The sequence below is a fragment of the Staurois parvus genome, unplaced genomic scaffold, assembly GCF_062004578.1.
Source record: "Staurois parvus isolate SC_StPar_1 unplaced genomic scaffold, SC_StPar_1.0 ptg000162l, whole genome shotgun sequence".
NCBI classification, from domain to species: domain Eukaryota; kingdom Metazoa; phylum Chordata; class Amphibia; order Anura; family Ranidae; genus Staurois; species Staurois parvus.
The window spans coordinates 677019-700036 of record NW_028317958.1 but is presented as its reverse complement, the minus strand read 5'-3'; the positions used below and the strand labels follow the sequence as shown (position 1 = coordinate 700036).

General features: G+C 41.8%; 1 protein-coding gene across 2 annotated transcripts in view; it reads left to right on the top strand.

Moving 5' to 3' along the window:
- Positions 1-23018, top strand: part of PRICKLE2 (prickle planar cell polarity protein 2) — a 359846-nt gene that overhangs the window by 265158 nt on the left and 71670 nt on the right. For both annotated transcript variants that reach the window (XM_089675996.1, XM_089675997.1), the window contains 2 exons: positions 5279-5392; positions 16516-16653. In XM_089675996.1, the coding sequence (XP_089532122.1) occupies positions 5279-5392; positions 16516-16653 (252 nt within the window). The remainder of the gene's footprint in view (positions 1-5278; positions 5393-16515; positions 16654-23018) is intronic.

The following is a 23018-nucleotide window of genomic DNA, read 5'->3' as shown; positions in this document are numbered from 1 at the left end:
CTCAGGTGTGACCAGCCAAAAAAGCTCCAACCCAGTGTTGCAGCCTTCACTATATCAGGGTCTTTGCAGCCATCCCTTGAATTGCCAAAACAAGTACAAAAAAGACCAGGGAGGCGCATACGCTAGTAGTGCAATAAACGTGTTTATTAAGCAAAGGTAGAGTGACACGTAATGCATTCACATGCTCCCAGAATGACACCAAGCTCATCACACAACTGTTAGAATCCACCTTCAGAAGCTCCTGTATGAATGCCAATCGATGTAATCCACTTGACTAAAGGCTCCTCTCCCTGTGTCTGTGTGTTAGGAAGGAAAGAGAAGAGCAGGGAGCTGGCCCCAATAGCAGCTTGTGTATGACAGCCACCAGGATTATGGAGGACCAGCAGTCATTCAGTAGAGCGGCATGCACCCAAATGAGGCTGTATGGGTTGCCATAGGTTTGAGGTTGTGGGCCACATCAGGCGGCTCCGTGGGCCAAGGGTTGAGCATACATCATCTAGGCTAATGATTTAAGAAGAGCTTTGTTAAGTGTTATATGCAAGCTCTTACTCCTGCTTAGTAGTACAACACATTGACTGTGCTCCAACAATCGTTTCTGCCAGTGCACATCACTGGGTGGTCCTGGTGGATAAAAGCAAGCAATGCTATGGATTTCAAACATCACTTTGAACTTTTGGGCCAATTAAACTTAATCGGTGGTGATGAAGAGTAATTTTGACAGCCTAAGGAGTTTGTTGCCTTGCAGGACTGGTCCCTCAGCCTTCTGCAAAGAAGATATAAGGATCCAAAGACTGCACGTGCATGACTGGTCTACTGGCTCCCTGTACTTCTGTCATCATTATTCTTAGGGAGACATCTACACACCTATAGCCACCCTATGTATCAGCGAAAACAACAATTTCTGTAAAATGGTATGGACTCCTGTTGACAGATGTTCAAGAGGCTATCTGATCTATGCTTGCAACATAGCCTGCAGCTGGGGTGCCCCACCCACTGTTTATACCATTTATTGAACCCTATGAATAGCAGCTCTTCTGTATGGCAGATGCATAGGGAAGGGAGAGGTTTTAATTTCCGAGTACAAAAACCCCAACTGCACTAATAAGTGCATCATGAATGATGCAGATCTGAAATGTAACTGTAAGAGGGTAGATGTTTGAGTGTTACTTGTAGCTCCTTATGCAATACAAATGAAAACAAAATTACAGAAAACAGGGCATGTCCATGCAATCTTGTGCAGGCAAACACGCTGCCTTTGTGACCTGCATTTGGGGGGTCGATAACTGAACATTGACACCCGTTGCAGATTACAACTGCAGTGTGTTTGGAATGCAGTGTGGGAAATGTGCACAGATCATGGGTTTCCCGTACCGCGTTCTAGTGTGAACATAGCCTTAGGGCAGTAGATGGAAGAGATTGCCCCTCGTAACAAAAAAGGTCAAAATAAGTAAATCTAAACCCAAACCCACAAATGTATTATATTGCAGCTTATCAGTCCTTAGATGTGGTTGAAATTTTTTTCTTTTTTCAGACTAGTTTTCTTTTATTCTAATCTTGTGGTCCTGCCAGTAACACGTCTTACACATTGTACTGCATGTACGGAGAAGCAGAACAGCTTCCTCTCTCCTCATCTCCATAACATGGAGGTGAAGTTTTCTGTAGTTCATAGAGGTGAACTGGGCAGGACTGGTAATACTGCTAGATATTTGAATGTGCACTTATCAAATATAACAAAATATTGTACTTATAACAAGTTGTAGTATATACAAGTAGGGAAGTTCAGTACTAGGGTTTACTTACACTTTTGGGGTCTATTTTAAAATGTTTTCACAGATTTATACATCTTAGAAAATGTCATGTCTGGGTGATAGTTGTGTGAATATTGTGTGAAAGCACCCCTTTACACCAATCAATTATAACTTTATGACCACTGATAGATTAAGTGAATAATATTGATTATCTTGTTACAATGGCTTCTGAAATTCGGTAAGATATATTAGGCAGCAAGTGAACATGTTGTCCCTGAAGTTAGTGTGTTGAAAGCAGAAAAAATGAGCATCGCAGATTGCTGCGTATGGGGCTGCATAGCCATAGGCTGGTCAAGGTGCTCTTGGTGACCCGTGTCTACAATGGGCACATGAGCATCAGAACTGCACCACAAAGCAATGGAAGAAGGTGGCCTGGTCTGATGAATCATGTTTTCTTTTACATCATGTGGATGGCCGGGTGCGTGTTCATCGCTTACCGGGAGGAAGAGAGCTAGCTGAGGCAGTATGATGCTTCGGGCAATGTCCTGCTGGAAAACCTTGGGTCCTGCCATTCATGTGGATTGTTCTTTGACACGTACCGCTTACCTAAACATTGCTGGTGACCAAGTAGACCCCTTCATAGAAACAGTATTCCATGATGGCAGCAACCTCTTTCTACAGGATAATGTCCCCTGCACACTGCAAAAACGACTCAAGAATGGTTTGAAAAACACGAGTTTGAAATGTTGACTTGGTCTCAAGTTTTTACAGATCTCAATCCAATTGAGCATCTGTGCGATTTGCTGGGAAAACAAGTCCATGGAGGCCCAACCTCACAACTTAAAGCACTTAAAGGTATTGTTACTGATGGCTTGGTACCAGGTACCAAAGCATACCTTCAGAGGTCTAGTGGAATCCATGGCCCAGTGGGTGGAGGCGTGGGTTCGAATCCCACTTCTGACACCAATTTTGCAAGGAATCGGCCTGTCTGTAGCCCAAAATGTCCTTGAATATTTAAGCCTCTGAGCTCAGTAGAAATAAAGCTCCAGACACCGAAGTGTGCAAGCTAAATCTCTGAATGTTTAATGCGCACACGCAATTTTATTCAAAGTCAGAATGACCAATGAAATATTGTACTGTTATCAAAGAAGATACTAACTACAAATGACTGAAGACCACCATGTAAGGTAGTTCCATTTCATCAGAATCGAAACCAAAGCCACAAAACGAAAGAATTAACAGCGAAACTCAAAAAACGAAACTAACTTGTTCACACATCTAAAATGGAGGCATTATACAAAATGGATGCCAGTTAATAAGACATTTTTCCTTACAGTGGGTCAGGGCAGTGGGTCACCAAAAGAGAGATCTACTCAATATTACGTGGGTGGTCATAAAGTTATGGCTGATCGGTGCAAATAGACCCCTTTAATGTATAACTAAAGGCAAAACTTTTTTTTTAGTTTTGGAAAGAGTAGAGGGGGATTCACTCACTCTATTTGTCCTGTTTACCATTATCATCAAAAGTGAAAGTAAAGAAAACCCCAAATTTTGGGTTGTTTCAAGAAAAGTAATAGGACATTTTCCAATGATGGCACTAGTGTTTTGTGACTTGGGGGTCCCCAAGCAATTCCCCTAATTTGCAGGGATTATTTTTCACTTCCTATTTTGGCTATGGGACAGGAAGTGAAGGTAAATCTCCCCAATGGGACACAGATGGAAAAAAATAAACTGACGGGTTATAACCCTCCCTTGCTCTATCCAAAATGAAAAAAAAAAGATTGCCTTCAGTTCACTTTAACCCCCCCTGGCGGTATTCCCGAGTGTAGCTCGGGGTTAACTTTCAGTACCACAAGCGGTAACCCCGAGCTACACTCAGGATTACCCTGCAGCATTGCTCCGGGATCCCTCTTGCACTTACCTTGGCCTACGTTCCCGCTATGTCTTCCCTGCAGTGTCCCCAGCCATTTGTTCCAGCTGATGCCAGTATCTGCTTTCCGGGTTCCGTTCCCTGCGAGCGTCGAGAGGTACGGGGGCCGGAAGCGGCAGGAAATTTAAAAATGTTAAAAAGTGACATTCACTAAATACACAAAAATCACATAGTAAAACATTACTGTATCAAACCATTTCACATACATTTTGTCCCGAGTGCTTTGTCCTGTGCCCTGCCTGCATTTTTACTGTTCTTTCTGCCTGGAAACTGAGAATAGTCCATGGCATCCAAAAAGCGTCCCTTTAGGTCAAAAGCGGTTTTAGACCGGCTAGAGAACAGCGATAGTAAATCAGAACCACTTGCAGAATTGAGTGATAATGATTCGTGGGGAAATTCCTCAGCAGACACTGAAAACGATTTTGCGACTTTGCTCAGTGATGTGCGAACTTGGCGCTCTATTTCAAATTTCAGTGTTTTTGGTTTGATTACATGAGTGAATTAAGTTTGTTATTATATTATTATTTTTTTATGATTGTTTATTATATTATAATTTATGATTTCGTGTTTCAAATTTTATCATACCCGGGATGTTTACTAGACTCTTGTTCGGACAGATTTCAGTGAGTTATTCCTAAAAATTACAGGCCTACAATAAAAAAATTACATATTTCAATGCAAAACAACATATTTCCATTGAAAACAATGTACCGCTTTGAGCACAGAAATACTGACATAATCAGACCGCTAGGGAGGTTATGATAAGAGATATAATTTATGTTACTAAGGGTGATCTGCTGCATTTTATATCATATTTGTTGCATCATATATAGAGATAACTAAAAGAAAGAGTATTTACAAATCTTGATATGAAAAACCATATTTACATATGCTGCAAATCAATAAAAATGTGAAAATTATGCCAAAATGAACTTTCTGACCATCAAAAAAATAATTGAAGATGTGCTCTGACTGATAATACACCAGTTTCCCTTTACACGTGTACTGATTTCTGACACTTAGGTATCACTAATATCCAAAGATAAAGGTGTCTCTGACAGTAAATATATCAAATATTCACACCGCTAATACATTAGAGACACTCGGTAGTAGATCTGGTTCTTCAGTTATTTTAAAGGCTGTTACATCTTTAATTTTTTTTTTTTTAGTTAAACTAAATGTATAAAACATATTGCTCTAGAGACATAATAGACTAAAATAACAGGATATTTTACAATTCTAAATGTTTTACTACTGTTACTTGGCGATGGACTTGCAAAAGATAGAAAGGACACCTTAATGGCCTCTGAAGGTTTTCCGTGATGTCTTTTGCATGTGTCTGATGGAACGCAGCCACTTTCTGCGCAGAGTTTTGTGTCTCGCTCAGGCAATAACTCTAATTTCTGCAGGATTGTCTGTTTAGTTGCTGATGACAAAGGAAAATCGAGGAAATCTGCTTTATTTTATGGTGCGTTTTGTCGTTTACAACTTTGTTTTTCAGTTTCGCGTGACACCATGACCTCATCTTGGTCAAAATTGTTTTAACAGCAATGGTTTGTGTGTGCAGTAAATGTGATGAAGTTTGCATTCGTGTCCACAGGTCCACCAGTACTACAGCTGCTTGCCTGACGATAAAGTCCCTTATGTGAACAGCCCTGGGGAGAAATCAAGAATCAAACAGCTTTTGCATCAGTTGCCTCCTCACGACAATGAAGTAAGTAATGGGGGTTCCAGGCAGGACCTGATTTGTTTGACTCTTTCTTTTTTTTTTTTTTCAATTAAAGTGGAACTTTTGTTGAGAAAAAAATCTTTTCTGCATCAATTATATACAAGGGATTTTAACAAAGTTCTACCTGCTTTTCTTCTGAAGATACTGAGCCAGGGAATTTCATTACCTTCCTTTAAAGCAGAACAAGCAAAAAATGACACAATTAAAATAAATAACCAATTGAACAAAATCAGTTTTTGCTGCACTATTCAGCTTCAACAGATATTTCCCCATGCAGTACTTTTGCCTGCCACTGGATGTCCTCAGTATGATTGCCAACATTGTTCAACCCTCTTCCTTTGAGCCAAGGTCATCTTGGAACCACCGCAGCCTGTGACTGCACAGTGAAATGAGAAGCAGCACAGTGATGAGCTTATCTTTCTATCACTCTGCTCTCTTCCTATCAGCATGCTTCTTGTCAGTACATGAACTGAATGGCCCCTTGCACTGCTTCTTCCTGTCTAACTCCAGCCCTGCTGTACAGGCATTTACAGCAACTGCTCTGTAATGCCTGTCTACTTCATATAGATCGAATGGATTAATTAGGCATGCCCTTACGCTACATGGTTGGTTGCCAGCAAGATTGTAAAGAGATGGCAATGGGTGTAAAATTAAAATATAATCCTCATTAAAATTAATCTACAAAAATGTTTGTTATTGGTCCTTTAAAAAGAGACTCTCAGACTAAGCTAGGAGTTTTTAAAAGCTGAATACATATGCAGATATGCAAACACAAATGAATGCTGGCCTGCAATCATTATCACATTGTTCAATTTATTTTTAAATGCCAGCAGTGTAGGTACCTGAATTTGACCTGGTATTAGTCTCTTGCAGTCCCTGTACTGCAGGGCTGGAGTGTGACAGGAAGAAGCAGTACAATGAGCCAAGCAGTTCATGTGCTGACAATAAAGCGGTTCTAAAGTCTAAAGGTATTTTACCCTAATGCATTCTCTGCATTAAGGAAAAAAACCTTCTACTGTGCCCCCCTCCCCCACACTTTCCTCCTCCCTAACACTTACCTGAGTCCTATATCGACCCAGCACTGCACTCGACTGCAGGTCTCCTCTCCCTCTCTTTCTGGTCCCACAGGCTATTGCTGAGAGCAGCACGAGCCATTGGTTCCTCCTGCAGCCAATCAGATCCAGTGAACAAAGAGTAGGGGGCAGGGCTGAGCCACGCTGTGTGTGTCTGTGAACACACAGAGCCTGACTCGGGAGTGAGCCTGCATGTCAAATACTGAAGAGGAGGAGCCGAGATCGCTAGCGGGGGATCCTACAAGAGCTTGTAAGTATAACATGTTTATTATTTTAATACAAAAATAGACTTTATAAACTCTTCAAACATGCTCATAGGAAGAGAGAGCAGAATGACAGAGAGATGGGCTCATCACTGTGCTGATTCTTTTTTCACTGTCCAGTCACAGGCAGGGGGTGGGTCTAGGATGAATTTAGCTCAGAGGAAGTGGGTTGAATGATGCTAGCCATCAGACTGAGGACATCTAGTGCCAGAAAAAAGTACTGCAGGGGAACTTTCTGGACTGAAAGTTCTGTTTTTATTGTTTATTATGTAAATCTTTATCATATTATTTTTAGCTGCAATTTTGCTTTAACTACTGCCCAAATTTTCCAAAATATACCGGTAAATTTAGAAATTTCGTATCCCTGCTGAATAATATGCAAATCAGAGAGTGCAGTAAAGAGCTTTCAGGAGCATTGATTGACTGTAAGCTCTTGCTCAGATTGTCATTGCGAATTAAGTTTCAAAAACAGATATGTTAGCCCCACACAGCTCAGCAGGGAAGGCTTACCACACAGTCAGCCTACCAGCAGGTGGGGGTTTAAATTGCATTTTCTGTTCCTGCTCACATGCTGTTCTTTCTGCACCACACTACGTTCCTGAATTGAAGTCATGCAGAACATTCTCACAAAGTTTTACAGACCAATATAATCTCAGCTAAGACGTATTTATTGAACTGGAATATATCTCAATTTTAAATGATACTGTTCAATAATTATTAACAGATAATGAAAGAAAATTTTTCTAGCATCCAGTTTAAAAGAAGATTTTTGTGTCATTAATTTTTAATAGTGAAATCAAGGGACATAACAGGTATAAAAACTTCTAGGGACAAATCATGGGACTGTCCTTGAAAACCGTGAGAGCAAACAGTTATGATGGTGATACTAATTTTATTATGCTTTGAAATGCACAGAAAGGTGCAGGTTGGAGTTACGCCTAGAGTGTAGGATTACTCCATAGTGTAAAAGATCTTTAAAGAGAACCTGTCATTGGAGGATCCTACAAATAACTACAGCTTTCAATAAAAAATTTAAAACATATATTCCATCCATTGGGACCATATAGCATTACATTTATGCATAGAATTTCTCAGATAATTAGTATGTTTTTCATAAGAAATATATCTATTTAGATCTGTTATCCACTCAGAAAGAGTTGGTGGGTGAAGGGAGGTCCATTCTAGTGCAGTCTGCCTACGAGCTATAAAGCTCTAGAAATGATAGAGACCAAATCCTGGTCCATAGAGAAAGATTCAATATGGCCCAATAGCTGAAGAGATATTGGGCAGAGGTGGTAGGTACCTTATCTGGCTTATTGGAGACTAATATCCCAGTGGAACCTCATAAATCAGGCCGGTGTAAAGAAGACCAATGCTGGAAGCCTGAATACTAAATGGAGGGCAGTGATGGAGTACGCAAAAGGCAAGTAGAACGTTGGAACCTTTTTTTTTTTTTTAATTTTGGCTCAGGGGAGAGGAATTAAAAAATACACAGAATTTTTATTTAAGGATCTCTCATGTTAAAGTTCACTTAGCAGGCACTCTCACCACATGCCTGATTTCAGCTTTCACCTTGTATGTGACAACCCCAAATTAAACTAATTTTAAGGGAACACAATACTGAACTTCAAAGTGATTTGATGAGTTGTGAGAGGATAAGTGAGGTTAAGGACATTTTTATGGATTTGCCTGGAGTTCTAAGTGTGAACTTTGGACTCACAACTTGGCTTGGGTAAAACCAGGAAAAAAACATGCCTGGATCCTTGTATTTTTGGACTCACACTTCTGAGCAAATCTGGTCACCTTCCAGAAAGCAAATAAATAATAGATGCAGTTCCTGTAAGACTTGGTCTGAGATAAAAGGAGCCAGATAAAATGAAACATTTGAAATATGACTCGGAAACCCCTCTCCAGCCGAGTTTCTTATGAAGATCGCTCCTTAGGGTTAATTATTTTTTGGAGATCTTGGAACAAAATTTAGATAATTATATTCAATCCATATGTCTGCATTCTTTTTGGCTATTTATTTCTTTTATGCATCAGAATTATTTTGCATTGGGTTTTTAATGTAAGACATATGCCGTACATTGATATATTGATAAAGACCCCTATGCAATATGACCATATGATCATCCTCAACCATCCTCACCCCAAAGAAATCTGAAAGTAAGAAGAATGTACCACCCACTCCCATGTCAGATATCATTTTTTATTGTAAAATAAACAGGGCATACATGCACATTTTTTTTCTTTCAGCCATCAGGTTGAACGAAAAAAAAAACTGACAGATCCCTGTACCCACATAAGCGACGTGGATGCAGGGATCTCCCTTGCCACACTGTTGTATTATGACAGAGGGGACTCCTTTCCTGTCAAAATACACAGATCAGCTCTGCAGTCATTGGGTGCAATTGCTGCTGGAATGCTGGTTTTCCAGCATGACTATTCAACTCGAGTATTCTAATGACTTACTTCTGTTGAAAAGTGAGGACTACACAAGAGCTAAAAGTCAGCCAGTTCAGTAGGACTTTCTGTAAATGTGTACCTGCCTTTAGAATGCTGCTGTCAATCAAATCCTTTCAGCAAAGCGCAGGGGGCGGGACCGCAGTGCGCTGTGTGTGTCAGTGGACACATGCAGCTCCCACAAGTGTACCACCATAGGAACCAGCTTCCTATGATGACACAAAAAAAGGAGGAGGAGCCAGGAGTAGCGGTGAGGACCCCATAAAAGTTGGTTCCAGGCTGCCCTCATTATTATTATTATTATTATTATTACACAGTTTTGATATAGTGTGAAAACACCCTAACAGAGCAGAAGGACTTGTTTCAGGTCGATTTGCCAGTATCTATCTCAGGGTGAAATAGAAACTAGTGCAGTTCTGCCTCTAATTAATAGAAGCAATGTGGCAGGTCTCCATATAGAAAACTACCGCAGATTACCAGCAGGTGTGACCTGTCGTACGAGATGTGAGCTGTCAGCTGACAACTCACATCCCTCTCTATGCCCATGCAGTGATTGTACTACTGGAGCAAAGCCTGCAGGGTTAACAACCCTCCTTCTGTTAGCTGAGCAGGGGTGCATGGACAGGGCAGAGGGATGGGAGCATGCCATTCCACCTCTCCGTTCTCTGTGCTGCCTGTCACAGATACGGCAGAACTAAAAACTGATTGTTCCTAATTAACAAAGGGCTTGTGCCTCTTTGTTAATTGGAAGCTGCATCTGCTCCTTTTTATGTTTAGAAGAGAGGTGCAAGCATGATGCTTGCACCACTCCATGTTAATTCCCCACACTCAATCCACTGTACGTATGGAGGGAGCCATTGTTGTAACGCAGGCTGGACTTCAAATATGTCATTCTTTCTTTACCTTAATGACATATGGGGTGGGGAGATTAGTAGTTTACAGATGATAGCTTGGACAGAAGATAAAATGATTTGGCATTTATGTTCAGCTCAGAGGAAGTGACAAGGACATTTTTGGCAAGAGTAGTAAGTATTTTCTGTACTTGCTGAAAATGTAGTTAAACTGAAAAATGCAAAGGAAAGTAGCTACCACATCTAAGATCTAGTAAGCTGCAATATATTGCAATTTTGCTCTTGCGTTTACAGTAGATATCCTTTAAAGTCAACCTATGCTTGCCCATGCATGGCCAAGTAACATACAATATTTACTTTAATGGCTGCCCCACCGGCTACACATACCTTCCTTTTGCTCCCCTTCTTTTCCATTTGGTTTTATAGGAGCAAAAAAGTTTAGTCTCATGTAAGCTCCAGATTATGACACAGGACTCTCTCCTTCGTGACAGGTTACAGTGCTGGGTGCTTTTGCAACCAATTTCCAATCATCAGTGTACTGAGCTTTTTTCACTGTTCCCAGCAGCTGAATGGAGCTGCAAGAGAGTGAAGGGGAACAGAATATGTACTGATGATGTAATCACCTTTTTTTTGCCCTGCATGGGAAACACACATCAACTTTAAAGAGACCCTGTCACCAGCAGCATCTTCACCCCCCCCCCCCCCCCCCATGCTCCATCGGTCTAAGGTCCTGACATCATCAAAACTGATAGTGTCCAAAGACCTGCATTGGACATGATGCCACAGGGGGACAGTGCAGTGAGGGGAGCCCCATCTGCACAGGGAAGCGGAGGAATGAGTAAGTTATCTCCTTTTACTCTCCCCTAGAATAAAAAAGCAGCTAGCCCTTGCAGTAGGGCTTTCATTTTGTCTTGACATACTCTTTTAACTTCGCTGAGCTCTTCCACCACCATCCTTGGTTCACCAGAAATATCTGCTACTTCTCTGTATAAGAGTGATGTATGTCCAGTGGCTGAATGCTTTCTTCCACGCTGAGCGATCCACTAGATCAGGGGTAGGCAACCTGCGGCTCTCCAGCTGTTGCAGGACTACAAGTTCCATCATGCCTCTGCAAGTCATAGCTTTAACTGTCAGTTTTGTAATGTTGCAATGCCTCATGGGAAATGTAGTTCCACAACAGCTAGAGAACCGCAGGTTGTCTACCCCTGCACTAGATAGAGAAGCCAGGCGCAGGATGACAGCCCCAGAATCTGTACCTTTAAAACCAGGTACGTCCCCATCTCTGTCATCAGAGGTTCATTTTAATCACATGAAACAACATATTACCTATTATAAAGTGATTAGTTTCAAACAATACTTTTCTAATTGCAGAAAACGTTAGGGAAAAATTGATTTATCACTGTGGTTCAAAGCTCATTTGTGCTCGTTTCGCGGCGTGCATTCAAGGTAAACCACTTGCCATTTTGTAAAGAAAACCATGCAAAACAAATGACGGTTTTAATATTACATTGCAAAGGCACAGCTGGATGGCCAATTCCAGCCCTGTTTCTTATTTGGATGATGTTAGCGTGAATCACGGAGAGACATTTTCTCAGCAGTGAAAATCGGTAGAATGACTTATAACGGCTTAATTTTCAATTCCTGGTGTCTCGACTCGAGCTTGACTTAAATTTGTCTCCATATTATTTTAGGCTCATTGCCCTGCAACAAGAAAGATTATTGTAAAGGAAGAAATTAGTTTGTATGCAAAACTCAGTGGGTCTTTAATGTTGCTTATCGGCATAGTCCGTGACCTTATTTTAATGTGGTCATCTGGTTCCGGCATTTAAAACCACCATTCCTTACGGTTGAAGAAATCCATTAGCCTCTTCAGCCTAGGCAGTTTGATAGATATGGCATGCTGAAACATGCAGTACGCCATAGCAAGCATAGTATAGCTTATAGCAAGCCATAGAGTACCTTACAGCACAACTAAGGGTCCTACCAACACCTATAATTTGTCTGTGTTCTTTTTAAAAAAAGCCTCCAAAGCCAGAATATTTACCTGAAACCATTGTCATGTGACCCCCCACTTGGTGCTTCTTCCTGTGGGGACTAGTGACTGGAATATCCATTCGCAAAAAAAAAAACATATCCTCCCTTTGTATGTGGCTTTAATGTTGCTTATCGGCATAGTCCGTGACCTTATTTTAATGTGGTCATCTGGTTCCGGCATTTAAAACCACCATTCCTTATGGTTGAAGAAATCCATTAGCCTCTTCAGCCTAGGCAGTTTGATAGATATGGCATGCTGAAACATGCAGTACGCCATAGCAAGCATAGTATAGCTTATAGCAAGCCATAGAGTACCTTACAGCACAACTAAGGGTCCTACCAACACCTATAATTTGTCTGTGTTCTTTTTAAAAAAAAGCCTCCAAAGCCAGAATATTTACCTGAAACCATTGTCATGTGACCCCCCCACTTGGTGCTTCTTCTTGTGGGGACTGGTGACTGGAATATCCATTCGCAAAAAAAAAAAAACATATCCTCCCTTTGTATGTGGTGAACACTGGAGAAATAAGGTTTTTGACTTTACATACACTTTAATGAGAAATGTTTGTAGAACATATTCAGCAACATTTTGCAAAAAGTGGTTGTAAACCTCTGAAATGAAAAATTAACAAAGCATATCCCTCTATAGTCTGTACTTGCCTCAATCCTTAGCATCTAGTATGAATTTTGGCTGCTCTCCCTCTGTTACCTCCATGAGTCACTTCTGATAGTTTATGCCGACACCAGGCAATCCCGGGAGATGGTTTCCCCTCCAGCACACAACAGGCAATTGGAAGCCTCAGCTGTGCATGTTTCATAAAGAGACTGTATGGGGGGAGGGGGGGAATGTCCATTCCCTCCACTCAGGTATCCGATTACATTTCGCTTGCTCAATACTGGGTAGTGTGTGACATTGGATCCCTGCCCCCTGCCTCCTGGAGCTAAGAAATGGTGTTTAAACTGTGCACTTTGAATGCCCAAAGAGAAGAGAGGGCTGCAGATAAACAGGTATAACTTATGTAGGAGGATTTTTTTCATCTCTGTGTATCACCTGAGGCTAGTCACTTAAGTGGGTATATGTAAGGGTTTGCAACCATTTAAATGGTGAACTCAAATGGCTGCTAGCTACTACAAAAACATAGCTGTTGTGATGCTGGATCATATACACAGCACTATAATTCTAGTACTGCAGGGGTTAAGAAATGTGGCTTTGACAGTCAATGGCTCTTGTTGTTCGACCTTCCTGATGTCTCTCCTCCTTCATGCACAAAAGGCCTTGTATTCTTTTCACAGACTAGACAAGGGGAGAGGAGGGGTGCATGGCTGACACCATCTCCCCCCTGTCCAATCACTGAGCACCTTGCAGTGCTGGAAGCACTGTGTGTATGATCTGTCATCAGAACAGCTATGATTTTTCCAGTAACCATCAGCCATCCGGACCTAGGTTAGTCTTAATTAGAGGCAATTTATTTAACTTGGGTTTTTATTTTTTACAAAAAAGCAGGGTGAATTGGTAATTTTGCTACAAAATCAATTTCCCAAATCATTCCTGTGATCCCTAGTTCACAAAACAAGTGCATTTAATGCTATAATAATGTAATTATACATTTTATGCATCTTACAATTAACTCCTCGTATACTCCTTCAGCATCTCTGACATCACTTCCTCTGATGTCAACTGCAGTAATAGGCTATATCTCATTCCACAGATATTACCTGGACCTGCTCCTTCTATAGAGGGTCCTGATACTCAGCAGTAATGCAGGGTTCACACTTTGTGTGTGTCAGGAGTGCGCATAAAATTGTGCGCTTTGACCAAATGTACAGAAATGCACTGCAATTTTTGCAGATATTTAATGGTGCTATTAGTTCTTAATGGCACTCCCATGCATCAGCAAACAGGGACAGCAATACTCATGGTGCTTCAGCTCTATGTGTTTCGGTGCAGTGAGATTTTGCTGAAAGGCCAGGGACGTCTTTGTGTTTCTCACATACAGGGCAGCCCATCAAAGTATATATAAACCCTCAGCTTGTAAAACAACCCAATCTGTTTAAAATAGATATAGATATAAAAAAAATGATAAATACCTGTTTCGCCCTTTTTTTTTATAGGTGATCACATACCCTCTGTTCTCAGCTGTATAAGGAGCTCAGAGAGCTGGGGGAGGTGAAACAGCAACACACTGAACTTCCCAGTAATTGGCTGTACAACAGGGATGTGTAAGGACAAGTCTGTTCATTGGAGGAGGGCAGGCTGAGTTCCCAGCATACAGTTGTGGCCAAAATTATTCAACCCCCACTGAAATTGAGTGTTTTGGCCAGTTTGACATTGCTTTTGATCATTCAGTCATCTTGCTTACATTTACATTAAAGAGGCACTTGTAGGTCAGACAAATATAACATAACAGTTATAATGAAATAACCACAAATGTCTTTTCTGTGCTCACAGCATTATCAGTTTTATTCAACCCCCAAGTGACATTCAATCTTAGTACTTAGTACAGCATCCTTTTACAGTTATAACAGCTTTTAAACGTGAAGCATAGCTTGACACAAGTGTCTTGCAGCGATCTACGGGTATCTTCGCCCATTCTTCATGGGCAAAGGCCTCCAGTTCAGTCACATTCTTAGGCTTGCGCACTGCAACTGCTTTCTTTAAGTCCCACCAGAGGTTCTCAATCGGATTTAAGTCTGGTGACTGCGATGGCCACTCCAAAATGTTCCAGCCTTTCCTCTGCAACCATGCTCTAGTGGACTTGGAGGTATGCTTGGGATCATTGTCCTGTTGAAAGGTCCAACGTCTCCCAAGCCTCAGGTGTGTGACGGACTGCATCACGTTTCCATCCAATATCTCCTGGTACTGAAGAGAATTCATGGTACCTTGCACACGCTGAAGCTTCCCTGTACCTGCAGAAGCAAAACAGCCCCAAAGCATGATTGACCCTCCACCATGCTTCACAGTAGGCAAGGTGTTCTTTTCATCATAGGCCTTGTTCTTCCTCCTCCAAACATAGCGTTGATCCATGGGCCCAAACAGTTCTAATTTTGTTTCATCAGTCCACAGAACACTATCCCACAACTTTTGTGGTTTGTCCACATGGCTTTTGGCATACTGCAGTCGACTCTTCTTATTCTTTGGAGACAGCAAGGGGGTACGCCTGGGAGTTCTGGCACGGAGGCCTTCATTACGCAGTGTGCGTCTTATTGTCTGGGCTGAAACTTCTGTACCCACATCTGACAAATCTTTTCTCAGTTCCTCAGCAGTCACACGGGGACTTCTCTCCACTCTACGCTTCAGGTAGCGCACAGCAGTCGAAGTCAGCATCTTCTTTCTGCCACGACCAGGTAGCGTTTCAACAGTGCCCTTTGCCTTGAATTTGCGAATGATGCTTCCTAAGGTGTCTCTTGGTATGTTTAACATCTTTGCAATCTTCTTATAGCCATTGCCCTTCCTGTGAAGAGAAATCACCTCTTCTCTTGTCTTCCTGGACCATTCTCTTGCCTTCACCATGTTTGTAACCACACCAGTAAATGTCTAGAAGGAGCTGAGTATCACAGTCATTTTAAAGCTGCCTAATTGGTGCTTATTATGCTTGATTGCTGCTCGGTGACATCCACAGGTGTTTTCAATACCTGATGGAAAGCACCTGTATGAACCTCTGTTCTTCAGAGTGGTAGTCTTTAAGGGGTTGAATAATTGTGGCAATGAAGAAACCACATAAGAACCATTTACTACTGTATTACATAAACAATTGATGTCATTTTAGTTGCATTTGGGTAGTTACAACGTCCTTGTAGGATTTGATTCTGAATACAATTCCAAATGTACACTATAGTCCCTAAACCCCTTTACAGCATTGGGGGTTGAATAATTTTGGCCACAACTGTAGTTGTAAAGCTGACCATGCTCTGCTCTTATGCCTAGTGTTGTCAGTTTTAAAGGGAAAGCAGAGGGACTGTCAGATACACCAGGGATTTCACACAAAGGAAGCAATACAAAGAGAACAGGATACATACAGCATTAGGCATGTGAAATGTTGGGCTTAAATATTCCTCAAATTGAATGGTCTGGCCTACATGTAACACACAGAAAATGTGTGCTCGCACCATCCCATCTGCAATGCTGTGAATGGTGCCTAAAAGTCAAGGGCCCTCCATCCTGATGTCTGGCATCCAATGATGTATCATCTTCTATGGAGCCCCCTGTGCAGTAGCTAAAAGCTGCACTGGTGTTATTCCTGTTCTTACTGTTTCCCTTTAGTCTTTTATGTAATGACTTTTCTACAGTAATGCAGCAAATATTTTTTAATACGATTTTAAATATTTAATAACGCGTCTTTGTCATTGATTTTCAATGTCTCAAACAGCATGAGTCATGTCATTGCAGATGGTTCCAGAGCTCAAATCTCTCTCTGTGATTACAGGTCCGTTACTGCAATTCTCTAGATGAGGAGGAGAAGAGAGAACTAAAGCTTTTCAGCAACCAAAGAAAGCGAGAGAATTTGGGAAGAGGAAATGTCCGTCCATTCCCTGTGACCATGACTGGAGCCATCTGTGAGCAGGTAATGATAATAAAATGTTACCATCTCTTTTGCAACACAGGGGACTGCTGCTGCTGCTTGGGTTTCCATTACATGTTTAGAAATATTTGTGTGCTGTAAACTGAACCAGTCATTCTGAATAATTAATTAGAGCAGGGGTGTAAAACTCGATTTAATCGCAGGCCACATCAGCATTATGGTTGCTCTGAAAGGGCCGGTTGTTTTTGAAAGACTAAATATCCAGAGCACCCTACCCCCTTACATCAGATGTCAAGAGCCCCCCACTATCAGAAGTCAAGAGTCCCCCACTTTACATCACAGTGCACTCCCCCCTTACCTTGTGCTGTTGCTGGGAAGAAGTTGGGAAGCAGAAAGTGCAGGGTCTGGAGGAGGACCAGAGTCAGCTGCTTGAGTCTGCTGAATGCTGAGATGGGGAGGGGGGCAGAGACAAGGGGGTGCTGGAGTTGCACAGAGAGGTGCAGGATCTGTTGGAGAAGTTTGTACTCCTCTCTGCTGCCGACTGCTGAGACAGGGATGGGGGCTGGCAAAGACGAGCCTCTCTGTGGCTGCACAGAGAAGTGCAGGATCTGGTGGTGGATTTCTCTCCTTTTCTCAGCTGAAACAAGGTGGGGACGGGGATGAGGGGGGTGCCACAGCTGCAGTTAGGCTGCGAGAGTCACATGAAGTTGACTGGATTCGCCCTTCGGGCCTTATATTTGACATATGTGACTTAGAGCAGGGCTTGAAATTTCCACTCGCCTGCTCATCAGTGGCGAGTGGAAATTATGGTGGGAGCAAGTGTTTCCCCCAGGGCCGTCTTGCTGAGCAGGCTCGGAGCTCAGGCCGGATCTTTCATTGGCACTGGGAGCCGTCAGACTGCTTAATAGCTGAGAGCAGTGAAAGCAAAGCAAGGAATGTGTGCTGTGCTCTCTGCCTCCCCCTAGAGTGCAGTACCCGGATCTGTGAGTGAACAACGAAGTACTGCAACTTTTTATGGGTGTGTGTGTGTACGTGTACATGTGTGTGTGTTTGTGTGTGTCTGTGTATGCATGTACACTTGAAATTTTAAGCCCTGACTTAGAGGGTCCGTCCACCCAAATCTGATATTTCAGTACTTTTTATTAATTCTGAAGGGGTAAACATCCTAAAAACGTCTTTTATCTCCAGGGGATTCTATAGCTGAGATCTCTGCTCTCAGTTCCTGGTGTCGGCACAGGTGCTATGGTCATTATTAGGGGTTCCCACTTCCATCTCTAACTAAAACATCAATTTGGGCAAGCTGACTTTTTAACATACAATGAAATGGATATGTACACTAAAAGTTTTAGTTTTAGTTTCACTCCCAAAGCTGAAATAAAACTGCTTCTTCAAGTTCAGTAGAGGACTTCTGGTTCTTCTTGACCCACCTCACCATAACCTGTCTGATTATATGTACTCATTGGTCCCTACGTCTTACTCCATTGTTTCCATGCACTGCAGTGATGAAGGCCAATAAGCCTGAAATAGTTGTTTGCTATTTGAAATAAATGGCAGTCTGCTCTATGATATTAGGCTGTGTCTTGTACTTAATCAAGGGTGTCCAACCTTTTGATTTTCCTGGGCCACATTGGAAGAATAGGAATGGCCTTGGGCCATACATAAAATACACCAACAATAAGGATATCTGCTGAGCAGAAAAAGTCAGGCAGATCACAAGTTAACGATCAGTAATATAGATAATGTACTTCTCTGAGTAATCAAACTTCATTTTTTGTAATATTTTTTATTTAAATGTAAAATAGGGCAACATGAAACTAGTGCAATATTTGCTCACCAGATATTCTGGTTCTAATTTTACCCTTTGTGTGCTTCATCCTTGAAAATATTTTCTCACAAATATAGGTACTGCCAAAAACCGATGACATGAATAAGGGGTGATTGTGGAGAGGGGAGATTTTTCTTTGGGAAGATAAAATTATAAAATTCCAGTAAAGAGACACTGTCCAATTTTAATTCAGTCGCATGTGTTCACTAAGTGTAAATGCATTTTTTACCAAAAAAAAATCTACATTTTTAAGTAAGTTTATGATTTTGTGTTGGGTCGCATTCATAGCCGTCTTTGACCGCATGTGGCCTGTTGACACCCCTTTACTAGTTACTAGCAGTTTTTGATGTTCAGTTGACCATGGAGCATTAGGGAATGATTAGCATGGCTTCATCCACTATCTTGAATTGAGGAGCAACCTCCCTATTTTGGATTGGTGATGGAATATAAATCCCTTATGTTCCAAGAAGGCTTTACTGTGCTTTCCTAATATTAAGATAAACTATGGTATCTTAAAATGAAAAAACATACTTTTTCCTAATTATTACTTACACGGTCCAAACCCTGTGTGAAACTCTATCTGCATTGCAGTAAATTCAGTATCATTAGAAAGATAGCTTGGACACCCCCCTTTCTTGGATATCAGCAACATGTTGTGATTAAATTATAAAGCTCATTTTATGTCTTGCTGTTATACCCCAGTGTTCTGTCCCATCCACAGTCTCCTCACTGACACTTAAGCGTATCTCTATGCTGCAGCAATATAATTGCAGCTTTACGGAGGGTTTTGTAATGACGCTAATTACAGTGTCGCTGTGATGAAGGTCCTGCCTGCAAGATAGACTACAGAGAATTCAGTCACGGTGCCCATCTTTATTTCCAATCCCGTTTAAGAACCCTTCTTTTAAGAACATTATTCCCCCATATAATCCCAACCATGGATGTTACTACTTAAGACTCATTTTAACTAGTTTGGCTACTTGAGGCCCCCCCCCCCCCCCAAAGAGACTCTAAAGTCCTGAGGCATCACATCCAATGTGATATCTTAAGACTAAGCACTTTGTGTTATTAGATGCAGCCAGACTCAATGAAATCTGTAATAGCCTCCCTGGGAGCTAATTAATGACCGGAGCGGCTAAGTAATGAAAGAAATACCATTGTGCTGAGAGACCACGGCTTTGGATGTGTTAAAGGGATATGCCACTTGGGCATTTTTGAGGCTTGTAATGTATCGCCTACATGTACCTTGTACAGATAGGACTCCTCAGAGAGGTATCGCACCACGGCTGATATTTAAAGGAATCCTTTCTTGAGGAAAACATGGAGGCTGCCATTGCATACTTCTCATTCTACAAATGCTATCTGCTTGGCTATCATGCACGCTGTCTGCATTCAGAGTCATGCACCCGTAACTGCACAGATGTCAAATTGGTAGCAGCAGCTGTGTCCGTGCAGCTGCTGCATTCCAGTAGACATCAATGGGGACTGCCTGCTTGGGGATGCACGGAACGCCTGTTCATCGCCATGTGGCTACCTGCAGCCCATACAGTGTATGATGTAGTACGGCCCTGTGAACAAGGCTTTACTTAGTGGAGCTTGCCTGGGAAAAAATCCTTACCTACTGTACATCCTATTCTGTTCTAGCCATCTTCACTGTGCAACCGTGCCCAGTGGTGCAGTGTGACTCCATTTTTTCCTTTGCGTGAAGTGTACTCATCGTGGCCTTTACCTGTCTAGTGGAGTATGCCCCCCCCCCCATTGTAAATAAAGATACAGTTGCCCTTTAAGGCTTTACATCTGTGGTTGCACTAGCATAAAGTCTACCAGACAGTCAGTGCCGGATTTATGAGGGGGTAAAAGGAACAACTGCCCAGGCCCCCCTGACAGATGGGGCTCCCTCTATACAAAAAATAAAACAATATAAAAAAAAAATATATATATATATATATATATATATATATATATATATATATATATATATATGGATAGCAATTCTGCCTGGCAGCACTAGGGTCGTTGGTTCGAACCCCAACCACGGCACCACTTTCCTGGAGTTTGCATGTTCTCCCCGTGCCTGCATGGGTAAACGTTTTTACTCATGACTGGTATATTGTATTGTTTTTAAAAGCAAATTTCAGTGGCTCAGACAGACCACACATAGAGCGCTATGACTGTGTGTGTGCACGCATGACCTCATAATGATGTTGCTTTATGCATTTTAAAAATGTTTAACTGTCATTGAGAATGTAAACCATCTCTTTGTATAAGGGGCCCCCTGAACCTAACCATGCCCAGGGCCTCCCAATATTTAAGTCTGGCTCTGTAGACAGTATCACAATCATGGTAATGATTACATGTATTATTAGACCATATACAGACTATTCAGTAGTCTTTTTTGTGGAACATATAGGAACCTCTGCTGTGCCTATAGGCTCAATCAGTTCCTTCTCAGAAGTTAAAGGAGAAGTATGGCCAAAGCTCTTTTAGCCATACTTCTCCTGTGGGTCACAGTAGTGCACATAGTTCTGCACTCTTGTGAACCAAATTCAGCCGACAGCAGTCTTCAGCCTGATGTCACAGAACCAGCCCAGGCTCTGCAGGGATACCGATAATAATGCCGGGACTAACAGCTGACTCAGCCTCTTAGCATGCCTCTGAGAGCCTTTAACCGGTTGCTCCTGCACCCTCCAGTGAGCGCTGGAGGAGCAGAGAGCCGACGATTGACAGTCACCTTTCTCTGCTCACTGAATACCGAGAACTGAGTGATCAACAGTCTTTGATCACTCAGTTCTCAGTCTTACAGGTGGTAGGGGTCAGATGTACAGTTGGACTGATGCTGCATCCACCTATGTGAGTTTGTGTGTTTGTTTGTTTGTTTGTTTGTTTTTTTAAGGCCCGCACTGCTCTTTTAAGCTAAGGTAAAGATGATTGTTTACAGGTTATTTACTATTATTTTATCTTAAGAGACCCCCTCAGTTTGTTTAACTTTTTCCTCCACTGTTGTAGGGGAACTGCTTGAACTTGGGACACCAGAAAAAGGCTTTGAGCAACAGGTCTGTGGTTTTCATGGACCTGTAAAAAATCATGGGAGTAACATGTTCTGATGTAATTGAGACAGTTAGGTGAGGTGAAGGATGCCCACAAGATTGGCAAAGCGATTCCTGGTGTGTAATGCAATTCATATCTGCTTATAGCCTCATTTAGTTCAAGCATAGTAATACCTTAATTGACCCCTCCTTAGCCTTTCTGTTCAATATGTATTGCCCACTACAGACCTCAGATCAGTGGGCGGCCTCCTCCATGGGCCTCTCAGTGAAAAGGGTGGAAAAGACTGCTAATCAGAGGTCTGTATAGGGCAGTGTACATGGGTTAGTAGAGGGCAAAGGTGGCAGTGGGCACAAAAAGCACATTTTAAGTCACAGAAATAGATAGTCAGATAGACATTGTATTGACAGCCTCCGTTTTCATAGTCTTACATCAACTTTCATCAGATGTCTAAATATGACTGTGCAATGGGCACCATTGTTAGACCCAGTGCACTCAGTAATCAGCATGCAGTAAATTAACTAGTCAGACACATCCCATCTATTCCACACATCCCATCTATTCCTCTGCAGTATAAGTCTATGTGAGGATACTTGTGATAAGGGGCGTGGCTGTAACTCAGCTCTGCCAAAACAGAGCTCTGCAGTGTGAGGGCAAAAAGAAGCATTTTCACTAGGAGAATAGTATTTTAAAACATGTTCTAATCAAATGCAGACATAAATCATAAAAACAGTGATACATGACTTTAAACAAATACAAAAGGCGGTGAAATGGCAATTGGGATTTTAAGTATTTCCTTTAACTATCTACACATTTAATTGGGGTAGTTTCGGCACTGTTTGAAAAACAGCATGGCATTAGTTAGAATTACCTTTTAATGAAGCAGTGCTGAGAGCAGCAGTGATGTGCCAAGTCCCTTTACCTAAAATAATCAATCAGAGTTCACTGTTCATCTATTCAAGAATTTTGCATTCTAATTAGTATATTTTTTCTAGTTTCCAAAGGCAGAACTGTTTAGATCTCTGAATATAACCTATTCCCGTTAACAAATTCTGCTTCGGTTTCTGAAACTAAAAGAGCTAGTCACCTGATTTCCTAAACTAGACATTCTGAGTTATTTGGGAAATATCCTATGGTTGGGCAGCACAGTGGCTAAATGGTTAGCACTTCCGCATGGCAGTACCAGGGTCGTTGGTTCGAATCCGAACGACGGCACCACCTGCCTGCAGTTTGCATGTTCTCCCTGTGCCTGTGTGGGTTTCCTCCAGGTGCTCAGGTTTCCTCCCACACTCCAAAGACATGCTGGTAGGTTAATTGGATCCTGTCTAAATTGGCCCTAGTATGTGTATGTATGAATGTGAGTTAGGGACCTTAGATTGTACGCCCCTTGAGGGTTAGGGACTGATATGAATGTACAATATATATGTAAAGCGCTGCGTAAATTGACGGCGCTATATAAGTACCTGTAATAAATAAATGGTTTAGACTATATTACAAAAATACTACTGTATGGTTTAAAAGGAGCAGCTTTTTTGTT